General features: G+C 38.9%; 1 protein-coding gene across 7 annotated transcripts in view; it reads right to left on the bottom strand.

The window, feature by feature from the left end:
• PIBF1 (progesterone immunomodulatory binding factor 1) overlaps positions 1 to 15,921 on the bottom strand; it is a 286,663-nt gene that overhangs the window by 222,733 nt on the left and 48,009 nt on the right. For all 7 annotated transcript variants that reach the window (XM_021065663.1, XM_021065658.1, XM_021065659.1 and 4 more), the window contains exons 6-8: positions 8,714 to 8,847; positions 1,178 to 1,286; positions 735 to 916 (exon numbers count right to left, since the gene is read on the bottom strand). In XM_021065663.1, the coding sequence (XP_020921322.1) occupies positions 735 to 916; positions 1,178 to 1,286; positions 8,714 to 8,847 (425 nt within the window). The remainder of the gene's footprint in view (positions 1 to 734; positions 917 to 1,177; positions 1,287 to 8,713; positions 8,848 to 15,921) is intronic.

Genomic DNA, 15,921 nt, shown 5'->3' with positions numbered 1-15,921 from the left:
GTAGGCTGCAGACATGGCTTGGATCCTGCATTGCTGTGGCTCTGGCGTAGGCCAGCGGCTATGGCTCCGAATAAACCCCTAGCCTGGGAACCTCCATATGCCGCGGGAGCGGCCCAAGAAATGGCAAAAAGACAAAAAAAAAAAAAAAAAGAATTCTAGGATTATAAGGACTATTAATATAAAGGAACTCGAGTAACTTATACATCTAGTTGAAGAGAGAAGATAGGATTGAAATGCAGGAGTCTGATTCCAGAAGAGCCTGTATCTTAAACCAATCTGCAATGCTGTCTCGTCATTCTTCTTGTATGTTTCACACAGTCAGGAAAAGGTCAGCTTAGTCAGGCTCCACATGATTACATTTTCTTCAAAAATATACTTCTATAGAGATATTTATATACTTACTTTCATAAAATACTTATATAGAGATCTTAGTCACTGGGAATTAAAAAGCTTATATCCTAAGAAAAAATAAATTAAAAAAAATAGGAAAAAAATAAATAAAAATAGTTATAGAATATATATCCTTAGCACAGGCTTTTGGTTGTTGAAAAAAACACACTGTCTTAAGAAAAAAATCAATTAGAATGAGTATCCCATGAGGAAACAAAATGAACGATTCTCCTAACATCCTCTTATAGACCTTCAGAAAAAAATCACTATTCTTCCCCAAAGCCAAGAGTTACTTCAAAGAAGCTGGTATTATCTACACATACGGAAAACAAGGTAAATCTTACCTGGACGTTACATATTTTTCATACATCTCTTCTCTAGCCTTTTTGGTTTCTTCAAGTTGAGCCTGAAGTCTTTCAAGACGATCCTCCTCGTGTGCACAGCGAACACTGAGCTCCATGTTTTGGCGGTTGAGATATTCTTTGTCCTTTTGCAGTAGAGTGACAGTCTGCTGTAAGGTGGTTACCTGCACACAGAGATAGTGTCCAGAGCAACGGCATCTTCATTTTCAATGCTTATTACTATGTTTTCTTCCAATTGTGCTTTTGCACAACACATAAAGCAGGCTAACTCTTACCTTGAAGTGTTTCACCCAAACAGAGCTACTAAAAGTCCCTTCTTTCTAGCAACTAAATCAAAAAGGAAAAAAAAGGCCCTCTCACAAATCTGCCCTGGGCTTTGTCCACAAGCACTGAACAATAAAATACAAGTGACGCTATCAGCTTACCTCTTTTGATAATTCACTTCTTTCTTTAGCTTGAGATATGTGAGAGGCTTCCAGTATTTCATGTTTTCTCCTTAATTCAACTGCTTCCTGTTCAAGTGCATCACGCTCACTATAAAATTCAAACACATGTATTTATTTATTTTTACTAAAATAAAATTCATATATAGAATTTACATCTCTTTTTGTAATGAACAGTTAAAAAGGACTGATTACATTTCAGGAAACTGATCAGAGATATCAGCAGTGGGACCTCAGTGTCATTCTATGAACAACAAAGTATCTGCTTTTCAAGTTTAGGAGGGACTCTCTGTTCAAGACCTTGTTCAGTTACATAAACATGAATTTATTACCTTTAAAAAATAAGTATGTAAACTACACTAACCAGCAAAGTAAATAATAAAACTTTCTAAGGTACATTCTGGTATCTTCTCACTAACCATCTTCAATGTAATCTTAAGGCCAAAACTTTTAAAGAATTTAAACATGGCTCTAGGCTTTCAGTTCAGTTAGGGTCAAAAAAGCCTTAACTCATCACTCAGTTTGCACAGCAGATACACAGGCAGACATTCCTGTGACTATTTCATTCACAAATTGTTTATGATTACCTAGAGATTCTAATTTCCATTTTCAGACCAGCTCTTTCCCTCACACAGCAGAACCAAGAACTGGACCAAACTACAAACACATATCTTAAAAAATGAGCAGAGAAATAGATTTACTAATTCTTGACTTAATCTCTCCAGTCAGAATCAGTTCCTATGCATTTTAGTTCATCTACTCACCTGGCGTTTCCATGGAGAGAGTTATTAAGAATTGTTTTTCTTTTCATTAGATTTTCAATAACCAATTTAGAAAGACTCTTTTCTTCTGCTTAACAAAGTATTATGTTTATACTTGAGCAAGGCACAAGTTAAAAAATAACAATCTCCCATAAACCCACTAATGAAAGATGACTATCGGTAGTAATACTTCAGTATATATTACTTTAAGTATTGTATGCTTTTACATGCAAACGTTTTTATTCTCACAAGGTAATGATCATGCTCCCTTTGCTATGATTTTTTTTTTTTTAGGTAAAATAATGATTATAAAGAATGATGCAGCAAAACACCCATAAACTTGCTATTCGCAATTGACAACAGTTAGCATTCGTCTATATTTGCATGAAATTTTTTTTTTAAATAGAACACTATGGGTAAACCTGAAATTCCTTATATTTTTCTCACTGTTCCTATATAATCTCCTAGATACAATGATGAAAACAGTATTTCTGTATTTTTTTTTTTTTTTTTGTCTTTTTGCCATTTCTTGGACCACTCCCGCGGCATATGGAGGTTCCCAGGCTAGGGGTCTAATCGGAGCTGTAGCCACCGGCCTACGCCAGAGCCACAGCAACGCAGGATCCGAGCCGCGTCTGCAACCTACACCACAGCTCACGGCAACGCCAGATTGTCAACCCACCGAGCAAGGCCAGGGATCGAACCTGCAACCTCATGGTTCCTAGTCGGATTTGTTAACCACTGCGCCATGATGGGAACTCCAGTATTTCTGTATATTATATGTTTCTCACATATTTATACTCACCAATTATTAACTTTGTCCTATTTACTTTGTAATACCTACTAAATTTTACTTTGCCCTATTTATTCTCTCCCTGTTGTTCATCTATGTGAATATATATCATATATTCACTAAACATATACACACATATATAAGTATACACATCTACACACACACACACACACACACACTTCTACACATGTGCATTTTTCCCCTCAAATATTTAAGACCTATATGCAGACATTAGGTCCCTTTATTTCTAAATAATTGGGTGTGCATTACCTAAGATTAAAGATATTCTTGGAGGTCCTGCTGTGGCACAACAGGATTGGCAACATCTTGGGAGTGCTGGGACATGGGTTTGATTCCCAGCCTAGCACAATGGGTTAAGGATCTGGCATTGCCGCAGCTGCACCTTCATTCATGGCTGTGGCTCAGATCTGATCCCTGGTCTGGGAGCTCCATATGCCACAGGGCAGCCAAAAAACAAACAAACAAAAGATATTGTCTTATATAATCAGAACATAATTATCCAATTTTCGAGACTTAGTCCTAATATCTAATTTATAATCAATTTTCAAATTTTGTCAATTGTCCTCCAAATGTCCATTATGGCAATTTTTTTTCTCTAGCCCGGGATCCAACATATCATTATGTCCTGCATTTGGATGTCACGCATGTTTATTCTCCTTTAACTTTTTTTCTCTTTAACGTCCGTACCTGTGGCATATCATACGGAAGTTCCCAAGCTAGGGTTCAAAGAGAAGCTGCTCCACAGCCATAGCAACACCAGATCCAAGTCATATCTGTGAACTGTGCTGTAGCTTGCAGCAATGCTGGATCCTTAACCCACTGAGCAAGGCCAGCGATTGAACCTGCATCCTCATAGAGAAAATGGTGAGTCCTTAACCCACTGAGCCACTCTGGGAACTCCATCTCTTTTGACTTTGAACAATTCCTTTGCCTTTCTTTGTCTTTCACAACTTGATTTCTTGTAGAGCACAGGCCAACTGTTTCATGGAATGTTGTTTAACTGTCATTTATCTGATGTTTTCCCATAATTAGGTTTGGATTAAGCACTTTGGGCAGGAATACCACAGAAGTGATAATGTGTCCTTGGTACATCAAATAAAGCAGCACATGATGTCATTTTTATCCCATGACTGGTGATTATAACTTTGATCATTAAGGCAGTATCTGCCAAAATTCTCAATTATAAAGGTCACTTTTTGCCCCTAGCAATTCATAAGTAATCTGTAGGACGTATTATAAGATTCCGTTTTCCAACATTTATACAATGGCTTTAGTTTCCAATGGTCATTCTGAATCACACAGTATTATGAAGTTACAAAATGGTAGTTCTAGTTTGCATGTATATGTATTGGTTGGCTTTCTACTGCAAAGATCCTATCTATAAGCATACACTCAAAAATCCTTATTCTATTTAATGGATTATAACTCATTATTGTTAATATTCATTTTAATATTTAGGTTGTAAATATTTGGCCAGTCAGAGCCCCGTCACACTAGCTACTGTAGAGCTGAACTGAAATGAAAGGTACTGGTATGATCTCACCCAGAGCGTGTTAAACCATCTTCTCACTTCCCTCTCTATCACCTCTGCCTACTGAAAGGGCCTAAGAACAATGATCAGTGTAGCAATGACCAGCATCCAAACCTTAATTTCTGAATAGCATTCACCACCAAAAGGAACCAAGATGCTGAGGCAATGAAATTAGAAAATAAACCTGAGAACCTTTTTTTTTTTTTTGCTTTTTAGGGCTGCGCCTGCAGCATATGGAAGTTCCCTGGCTAGGGGCTGAATCGGAGCTATAGCTGCCAGCCTACACCACAGCCACAGCAACAAGGTATCTGAGCTGCATCTGCAACCTATACCACCACTCATGGCCACACTGGATCCTTAACCCACTGAGCGAGGCAAGCGATCGAAACCACATACTCATGGATACTAGTTGGGCTCGTTACTGCTGAGTCACAATGGGAATTTCCTAACCTGAGAACTTTGTGTTATGCCAGAAAGTAAGGAATGGCTTTTTTTTTTTTTTTTTTTTTAAAGATGGGCATGTGCATTTTGTGTTTTTTTTTTATATTACTCAATGAATTTATTACATTTATAGTTGTACAATGATCATCACAACCCAATTTTATAGCATTTCCTTCCCAAACCCCCAGTGCATCCCCAACCCCCCAACCTGTCTCATTTGGAAACCATAAGTTTTTCAAAGTCTGTGAGTCAGTATCTGTTCTGCAAAGTTCACTGTGTGCTTTTTTTTTAGATTCCACATGTAAGTGAGAGCATTTGATGTTGGTGTCTCATTGTCTGACTGACTTCACTTAGCATGATAATTTCCAGGTCCAGCCATGTTGCTAACAAGGGAGTATACATTTTGCTTTTAAAAATCTATCCATGTAGATACATTCAGATCTAATTTAATGCTTTTAATTATTACACAGAATTACATTATAGAATTAAATCAACTTAGGAGTTCCCGCTGTGGCTCAGGAGAAATGAATCCAACAGGGAACCATGATGTTGCGGGTTTGATCCCTGGTCTCACTCAGTGGGTTAAGGATCCAGCGTTGCCGTTAGCTGTGGTGTAGGTCACAGACGGGCTCAGGTTTGGCATTGCTGTGGCTCTGGCGTAGGCCAGCGGCTACAGCTCCAATTGGACCCCTAGCCTGGGAGCCCCCATATGCCGCGAGCGTAGCCCTAAAAAGAAAGAAAGAAAGAAAGAGAGAGAGAGAGAGAGAGAGAGAGAGAGAGAGAGAGAGAGAGAGAGAGAGAAAGAAAGAGAGAAAGAAAGGAAGAAAGAAAGAAATCAATTTATTTTCCATGCTGCTGTTGAAAAGCAGTTCGATTCCTTCTAATAACATCCATATACCTGTTTTCTTGTACATTTTTTAGAATTTATCAAGGATATAAAAGTGATTTTTCCCCAGTTTATCTTCTATTTTTGTGAACAGAGTATTTTTAATTTTTTTTTTTTTTTTTTTTTTTTTTTATGGCTGCACCTGTGGCATGTGGAAGGTCCTGGGCCAGAGATCAAATCTGAGCCATAGATGCAACTACACTGCAGCTGTGGAAACACTGGATCCTTTAAGCCATCGTGCCAGGTCAGGGATCAAACCCATGCCTCAGCAGCAAACGAAACCGCTGAAGTCTGATTCTTAACCCACTGTGGCACAGTGGGAACTCCACCATGCCATTTTTTAAAATCCATTCTTTCTGTTGAGTCAAGGATTCAGAGTTTGAGCCACTCTTGCTTTTTATTCTTCTTTTCCATTTCTAGCACTTGATGATGCTTATTATGTCTTTGATCAGGACTATGTTTTTATTTCCTAGGTTTTCATTATGAAAATAAAACATATATAAATAGGAATGATCAAATGAGACACCTCCCCCCACCTGCTTTCATCACTTAGATCATAATTACCAACTCGTGACACAGTCTGGCCTGCATTCATGGCCACCCTGGATTATTCCGATGACTATGCCCTTTAGTTTTCTCTTGTACCAATTATTGCTACAGATTTATAGTGGCAGAGAGAACATCAAAACACCAACTCAAAGTATCATCTTACCTTCACAATCTGCTTTATTTTGAAATGATTCTTTGAAATCTGGCTGTATTCAAGAGCCCAAGAGTAGAGCTCTCATGGATTTTAAGCTACAATAATCACTAGATTTTGACATGATACATACATAATAATACATGCTGCATGTCAGTCATGTTGGGATTAGGACTACTAATGTTATATCCCCAAATACTTGCAAATTTACTCATGCATTATACAGTTTATAAAGGATTCATTCATTTAACAAACACCAAACACTCCCTGAGTTCCCACTGCAGTTCAAGAATTATTTTAGGTGCTGGAGTTCCCGTCGTGGCGCAGTGGTTAACGAATCTGACTAGGAACCACGAGGTTGCGGGTTCGATCCCTGGCCTTGCTCGGTGGGTTAAGGATCCGGCATTGCTGTGAGCTGTGGTGTAGGTTGCAGACGTGGCTCGGATCCCACGTTGCTGTGGCTTTGGTGTAGGCCAGCGGCCACTGCTCCAATTAAACCCCAAGCCTGGGAACTCCACATGCCGCGGGAGCAGCCCTAGAAAAGCCAAAAAGACAAAAAAAAAAAGAATTATTTTAGGTGCAGATAGTTACAGCAGTAAACAATTAGAATAATCTCCCCCAGCACACACACACACACACACACACACACACACAAAGAATTTCACAAATATTACTTTGATCTTAATTTATACAGTGCAGCAATTAGCAACACCTCACAGATTAAAAAAATTTTTTAGAATAGTAAGAGATTTACCTAGGACATACAGCAAAGTAGTGGTTCATTAATGTACAAACAAAAGAAAAGTATATTCCAACAAAAGGAAAATTATTTGCCATAGCTACCTAGTAGCAACACAATGGGAACCATATCCTCAGAAAGTGTTATTTTGAAAGTATGTGTGCCTTTTGTCAAAAAGGAATAGCTGGGAAAACTTCAGATAAAACTGCAATGTATTTAAATTGATTCCATAAAATAAAAATATCAAAATTACATAAAATTAAATCATCAAAAAGATTTTGAAAATATTTGCACACATGGTATTTCACTCTGGGTCGTTCCTATTTTCTAAGGCTTTACATTTAAAAAAAAACAAAGCTTCTTTGAAATAAAATAAAAAACAATATTAAAATGCACTCTAAACCCAACAGACTGTCAAAACTACATGCTTTTGTGCAGTAAAGAATAAGGTATATGTCAAGAGAACAAAAAGACAAGCCACAGACTGGGAGAAAATATTTGCCAAAGATATAGCTGATAAAGGACTGTTGTCCAAAATATACAAAGAACTCTTAAAACTCAACAGTAAGAAAACAAACAACCTAATTAACAAATGAGCCAAAGAACTTAAGAAGATATACAGATGGCAAATAAATACAAGAAAAGGTGTTCCATATCACATGTTATCAGAAAAATGCAAATTTAAACAATGAGATACTGCCTCACACCTACTAAAACCCGAAATCTAGAATACTGATAACAAACACTAGCAAGGGTGTGGAGCAACAGAAACTCTCATTCATTGGTGGTGGAAATGCAAAATGGTACAGACATGTTGGGACAGACAGTTTGACAGACAGACAGTTTACAAAACTAAACATACCCTTACAACGTGAGTATGCTCGTGTTCCTTGGCATTTACCCAAAGGAGTTGAAAATTTATGTCCATATAAAACCTAGCACGTGAATGTTTATAGCAGCTTTATTCCTAATTGCCAAAACTTGGAAGCAACCAAGTTGTCTGTTTTTGGGTAGGTGAGTGGATAAACTGTGGTCCATCTTAACAATGGAATATTTATTATTCACTATTTAATGAAATATTATTATTCACTGGAATATTATTATTCATTGGAATGTTATTCATTATTCAAATGAGCTATCAAGCCATGAAAAGACATGGAAGAACCCTAAATGCATATTACTAAGTCAAAGAAGCCAATCCGAAAAGGTTCTGTATGGTATGATTCCAACCATATGATATTCTACAAAAGGCAAGACTATGGAGACAGAAAAAGAAGACACAAAGTAGAATTAATGATGTTGACGGTAAGAATTCAAGGAGTTCCCGTCGTGGCTCAACTGTAACGAATCCAACTAGGATCTATGAGGATGTGGGTTCAATCCCTGGGCTCGATCGAGTTAAGGATCCAGCATTGCCATGAGTGGTGGTGTAGGTTGCAGCTGTGGTCAGATTTCACGTTGCTGTGGCTATGGTATAGGCCAGCAGCTGTAGCTCCGATCTGACCCCTAACCTGTGAACTTCCATTTGCAGCAGGTGCGGCCCTAAAGAGACCAAAAAAAAAAAAAAAAAAAAAAAAAAAAATTTCAAGTGACTCTGATGCATGCTAAAAATAAGAATAACTGCTGTGGCCCTCTTAACTACTTACCTCTTGACTTTATCATAGTTTTCTTTACGGTAGTCACCTTGCTGAATTAACTGTTTTGTGTCTGCTAATTCTAAGGCCAAACGTTGACATCTAATTTGAAGCTCAGAGTAGTTTCTGCGATCCTCCTCATAAGTCTGTAAATCAAAACAATAATAAAGCATTTCAAAGTAAATATACTTGACCAAATTCTGTATTGAATTCTGTTAAGCTGTGAGTGACTTTCTAATTTAAAAAAATCTTCAATTTTTCTATTCAGTAATTTTTCACTACTCAAAGATGGGTAATCTTAAACTCACAAGAGTAGCTTGTAAGTTCATTTGTATAAAACCTGAGCTCTGTTTTTCATAGAAGAAACAGCACAGCTATGCCTTGGTTAATAGAACAACAATTAAATGATTACCAGTGTTAAATGACATCTTCAACATTTATTGAGTTACTATTAGGTACTAAAGACACAGAAATGAATAAAACACAGCCCCTGTTCTTGAGGAGTTCACATGAGAGATGAAAAGCCACATGAACATCAAACATTTACAATGAAAAATATTTACTGAAGGGAGTTCCAGTCATGGCCCAGCAGACACGAATCTGCCTAGTTTCCATGAGAACGCAGGTTCTATCCCTGGCCTCACTCAGTGGGTTAAGGATCCGACGTTGCTGCAGCTGTGACGTCGGCCAGCAGCTGCCGTTCTGATTCCATTGCTAGCCTGGGAACTTCCATATATTGCAGGCGAGGCCCTAAAAATACAAAAAAAAAAAAAAAAAAAAAAAAAAAAAAAGTTACTGCAGAACTTAACCGTGCTGTTTCAGTTGTGGTCTTTGGCAGAAAAGGAGTCCTACAGCACTTGGGAATGTATTTCTACATTGGCCTTCCTTGTACTCATCAGACCAGTAGAAAGGGATTGCAGAGATAAGGATGAGGGGTAGAAATGAAAACCTTAAAAGCACACCTGGCCCTGCTTCCTACAGAAGCATTCTTCACATTCACACCTCACCTCCAACCCTAATAAAGATCTGAGGTCCTCTGAAGGCACTACACTTCCTCCAACCTGTTCTCACTGCCTGAGGAGCTGAATATTTGCCTCCTTCAGAGTACTGATCTCTGTACCAGCAAATTAGTCTTCTACACACCTTATCAGAGTATAAACATCTTCAGGGTAGGGACTTTGTCTTATTTGCCATTCAAGTTCCATCACTTTATACAGTAATTGGTATATAGTAAGAATGAAATAAATACTTGTCAATAATAATTAATGAATAAATGAATATGGGAATGGGGAGGAAAAGCAGGACACAGGGATGGGAGTTCTCACTCTTCTCCACCTCTGAGCGCATCAAATCTTGCAAGCGATCATTAACTCCACCCCCTGCAACCTATTACATGAAATGCATCCTGTCCCAAGCAATCCTTTCTTAAAGGAGCTGACCAGCTCAGAGTGGTCATATGCAGTCCCCAGATACCGGCTGAACTATTTCTAGTGACTGGTCCTGGGCGAGACATTGTAGATAAGAAGGTGATTAAGACAGAGCTTTTGTCCTTTTTAAACTATGAAACATGACTTTGAAATATTAGCTCCCAAATTTTTATCAAAGGACTGTTTAAAAAATATAATAATGGAAAAACTATATTGGGGGTGTTTTGCTTCGGTCTATACTATGTTCTTCTACAACGACATTCTCCATGAGAATGGAATGCTCCTCGATGGTACTTTATTAGAGGATCATAGTTGAGGACACTGTCGCCTCCCCAAAGAAACATCACCTACATCATTTCAAATCTAAGTCCCAGAGGAGGCTTTAGTTCCCGTGAAGAATGCTTTGACCCTTCTAAACACTACTAATCGTGTAACTATTTGGGAAGAGTGTACAGTGTTATAGTTAGGACAGAAAGTTCCAGAATTCAACTGTCTAGAATTGAGTTACCTGCAGGAACACTGAGCAGGTTTCCTCTCAGCACTTCATTGTCCTCATCTACCTCATCCACCCACAGAGTCGTTGTGAAGATTATCAAGGAATACATGTATAGTGCTTATAAAGATGACCCACACACAGTAAATGATGGTAAACTATTAACTACTATCACCATAGTGCTTCGCCTTTGCTTTGGCTATCAGGGAGAAAGAGCTAAACGGATAGCTCCACTGCACAGAGACAGACAGACTCCTGAGGAATATAAACATTTACAGGGTGAGGAAAACAATAAAAAGCGCACAGAACCCGAGGGAGCATTCACAGAAAAAGAGGGTGAGCTGGCGTGTGTGGCAGGGACAGCCACAGAAGAGCTGCTTTGAGGGTACTGGGCTGCTGGTGGTACTAACTACCACTAAGAAAAAAACCACAAACGAACCCATCAAGTATTCAGGGACAGGGACAGAAGGTAGACTGCCAAGGACTAAAGCAAATATATCTGAAAACACAGTATGTCCTTTTTGGGAGCCATTATACATACATTCTCTCACTTAATACTTAACTTTATGACTGGGCATAAGAATTCTCCTCATTTTTATAGTTGGGAAAACTAGGCTTGGGGAGGATAAAAGTCTCAGAGCTCGTGAACAGTATGGTTAGGACTCCAACTTGTCAAACATCGAAATTGTGGGCAATTTCTTTTGTTTAAAAGTGGAGAAAGTAAAGTGGTAAGAGAATACGGGAAAACGAAGGTTTTGAAAGATGGGACAAGGTTGAAAATGTTCAAATATTGATGGGAAAGAAAAGCAAATGAGGGGTTGATACTGGGGGAAATGGGATGGGGTCTGGGGGTAAAGGCCCTAAGAAGGCCTTGGGGACGGGCTCCCTCTCCATTGTGGACACTTAGTCTTAGGCCAGCAGCCATGTTCGTCATAGCAGGTTTTTCTCCAGCTGATACAGCGTGTTAAAAACTTGAATTTGGGTATCCTCAGGCAGCTTTTATCAATTCCCTACAAGCCAAAAAACCACTCCTTACCTACTGCTTCACATACATTGTATTACCCTCTTGGTTTGTAAAGGCTTATGATTTTCCACTCCTTGAAAACTAGCCTCTTCCCACTACAAGCAGTAAGAACAAACAGACAGACAGAATGAGTAAATATATAAATGTTTGAGGCAAAAAATTGTGGAAGTTCTCAACTGAGAACTCAATTTTCTCCGTGGAAGGAAATACCAAGTCATCTGCTGAGAGGGAGAAGAGTGGAAGGCCAGAGATGTGAAGAAAGTAAATGCCTACAATAACCACTGTGAAAAATGAGAGGGCTAAAAAAACTAAAGGACAGGGGAGTTCCTGTCGTGACTCAGTAGTTAACGAATCTGACTAGGAACCATGAGGTTGTGGGTTCTATCCCTGACCTTGCTCCGTGGGTTAAGGATTCGGCGTTGCCGTGAGCTGTGGTGTAGGTTGCATACACGGCTGCATCTCGCCTTGCTGTGGCTCTGGTGCAGACCGGTGGCTACAGATCCGAATCGACCCCTAGCCTGGGGCCTCTATATGCCGCAAGAGTGGCCCAAGAGAATGGGAAAAAGACAAAAAAAACAAAAACAACAACAAAAAAACCTAAAGGACAACACAATTCTGTGGGCCTATTTGAAGTTGGTAACAAACTAATAGACTTGTTATTGCCTCTGTGATCTTCTCCAGGTGTGCTCAGGTGGAAAAATAGAGTTGAGATTTTATCGGCATGTTGGATAAAAAGACAAGGGGGAATCAGGACAAGAGAGGTTTAAGACTGATAACAGGAAGAAAAGGGAAGGAAGAGACAAAAAAAAAAAATAGATTATATAGATTAGAAATTCTGCTAAAGATAGGTTGGAAGCAGATGACCGACAAACCTGGAAATATAGGAAGTTCAGTGATTTGACAGGAGTTCCTGTCGTGGCTCAGCAGTTAATGAAACCAACTAGGTTCCATGAGGATGTGGGTTCTAACCCTGGCCTCTCTCAGTGGGTTAAGGATGCGGCATTGCCGTTAGCTGTGGTGTAGGTTGCAGATGTGGCTTGTATCCAGCAATGCTGTGGCTGTGGTGTAGGCTGGCAGCTACAGCCCCAATTCAACCCCTAGCCTGGGAACTTCCATGTGTCACTGGTGCAGCCCTAAAAAGAAATAAAATAAAATAAAAATTAAACCTGAATTGGTAACTTCAAGAGTAAATCAGTTCTGAGTGACAAGGAACAGAATGTGGGCCCTGAACTTGAGTGCTCAAGTAGAGAAGAGGAAATCACTCAAGATGAGATTAATCAAGTGCAAAGTCAAGGTTGTGGATGAATCACAAGAAGTAACCCAGGCAGCAGCTAAGGCAGAAAGACTAAATCTAGAGCAAGGATGACGCTAAATAAAAAACAATGTCCCTGTGGTTGCAAATGAAGAAGGTTACAGGGTGGGGTAGCTATGTGACATGAGTGCCCCAAAAGGTAAGGGTTTATGTGAGGGTGCAAGTACCAAGATCTAAGGCCCAGAGAGGACGTCAAACACCCAGCCCTGAAACAGAAGGGGTATAAACTTGTGCAGAGGGCAATTCCACAGAAAAGACACATATGTGTATACTTATTATGCAGAATATAGTATATATGTGTGTGAATTTATATGTATTCTTTAAACATAAACACCATATGACCAAATACAAAGAGTAGTTCAGTACAGGAATGTACATATCTTACCAAATCTTTTAAGATTTTTCAATGGAAAAATTTCCCCTTAAGTATCACTTATATATTTTGGAAAAAAAAAAAAGTCTGTTTCACTTACTGTTAGCAAATAAAATTAAGGTATAGCTTTGGAAAAAAAGAAAAGAAAATGACCCAAACCTATGACACTGTTCTACCATTAGAACTTGAAGGCCAAGGCGAAAGAGAGTAGAGAAGACTTTGCTGTATTCTTTCTTTGTACTCTTCCTGTTTTGATCTCAGTATTCACTTCTGTGGGATGACTCCAAGCCCCAAATCTGAGTTAGATGTCTGTCTTACATTTTTCCACAGCACCTAATTCTTACCTCTGTCAGAAAACATATCTCGTGTGCCGTGGGCAGCCATGACCAGCCTCTGACATTAAAGGAAGTTTTCTATAATTCTAATTCCTAGTACACTACCTATCAAATAAAGGTTTATACTTAATGTCTATGGAAAAGAAGGAGCAAAAGAGGACATTAAATAGACTAAAACTAAAGAAGTAAAAAACTTAATTTTTTCAAACATAAAGAAAGAGGACACAAAATTTCCAATCACCAGCCTTTTCCAACAGAAAATTTCTACATAAGAAGGAAATAGGTTTGAAAAAAAAAAAAAAAAGGTAATTAGGTTTGGTTAACATTCTCAATTTCCTTTCGAATATAGAAAAAAAAATTGCACAGGGATAATAAGGACAATCCAAGTCACTGAGAAGGTTTCAACTTTTTGCCAGTTTTCCACATATCGAAAATGGAGCTGATTTTGATTGCCAGGGTTAATGTCACCTTTTCCAGCTCCTAAATTATTCATATGAGGAAATCATAGAGGGCTATCTCTAGCCTGTAAAAAGTAAATGTTATTGGAACTGTATGCTTTTTGTCTTTCCTATAATCCTTGCTTTTTCCCACACCCCCCTAAGACCCTGGAGCTCCTTGAGGACCTGCCTTATATCTGCACACGCAATAACCCTTCCATAGTAGTTACACTGGAAGTGCCTGGAGAGTCAACTAATGTTGAAATATAAATGGACTACGTAGTACTAGTATTTATTTATTTATTGTCTTTTTGCCTTTTCTAGAGCCACTCCTGCAGCATATGGAGGTTCCTAGGCTTGGGTCGAATTGGAGCCACAGCTGCCGGCCTACACCACAGCCACAGCAAAGCAGGATCCAAGACGAGTCTGCAACCTACACCACAGCTCACAGCAACGCCGGATCCTAACCCACGGAGCAAGGCCAGGGATCGAACCCAAAACCTTATGGTCCCTGTCAGATTCGTTAACCACTGCACCACGACGGGAACTCCAGTACTGGCATTTAAAATAACTTGCTCAGGGAGTTCCTGTTGTGCCCCAGTGGAAACGAATCTGACTGGCATCCATGAGGACACACGTTCGATCTCTGGCCTCTCTCAGTGGGTTAAGGATCTGGCGTTGCTGTGATCTGTGGTATACAGATCCCATGTTGCTATGGGTGTGGCGTATGCTGGCAGCTACAGCTCCAATTCTACCCCTAGCCTGGGAGCTTCTGTATGATGCCTGTGCAGCCCTAAAAAGACCAAAATAAAATAAAATAAAATAACTTGCTCAGGATGCAGAACAAGTGACTTTCAAAATTAAATATTGATAAGTCATCAACTTTATTAAAGAATATTAACACAAATTTGTAAATAAAACGCCTCAGTTGAAACAACGGCCTCTATACAACATATACACAGAACTTTCCCAAAGATTTTGAGAAAAACAGCAATGAAAGGTACTTCCATTTCTTGATCTGGGTGGTAGTTAAAACAGGTGTGTTCACTTTGTGAAAAGTCAGTTAAAATTGCTTTATTACACAGACATAAAACAAGAGGCTTCAACCAGGAAAACGTTAACTGAAGCAGTTCTGCAGGGATGCTTGTCTCCAGAATGGAAACGTGAGAGTCACATGAAAGGGGAAAAGCGTCGAGCAGGATGGAAGGGGGTAATGGAGAGACAGTCAGTGTTTCACTCTGTATTTCCTGCTGTTTGATATAAAGGAACTGAAAAATTTATACTACACAGTGTTTTGGGGAAAGTTATCAACTATTAGACCTTCTTACTTATAATGAGATGTCTTCCCCCCAAGCCTCTGGTTTGCAAACAGCAGCAGCTGAGCATTTCACACCTACAGAATTTTAGAGATGGAAGATATGCTGAAGATAATCTATTGCTATCTTCTTATTTCCAAGACAAGAACTTTAAGTCCCCTAGAGGGTTAAATAATTTCTCCTGGATTCCAGAGCTGGCAGAGGCAGAACTAGAATTTAAGTTCCTGAATTCATAAACAGTTCAGTCTTTTCTTAACTTTAAGTGATTGTTTTTTAAGGAATCTATTCTGTGGAACTTATAAAACCACAGACTGAAAGCTAATATTATTTACTGTTCAAATCCAGGGTGTTAAAAAAAACTTTAATTGCAAATTTTATAGGTTCAAATGTGGCACACACATAAATCACAGTTAATTTTGGACTCCCCTCCTTTAAAACAACTATTACAATTATTCCTTAAATCCACATTTAAAAAAAAAATCACTTGACAAAATAACATCAAA

The sequence above is a fragment of the Sus scrofa genome, chromosome 11, assembly GCF_000003025.6.
Source record: "Sus scrofa isolate TJ Tabasco breed Duroc chromosome 11, Sscrofa11.1, whole genome shotgun sequence".
In the NCBI taxonomy this organism is placed as follows: domain Eukaryota; kingdom Metazoa; phylum Chordata; class Mammalia; order Artiodactyla; family Suidae; genus Sus; species Sus scrofa.
This window is presented reverse-complemented; position numbering and strand designations above follow the sequence as displayed.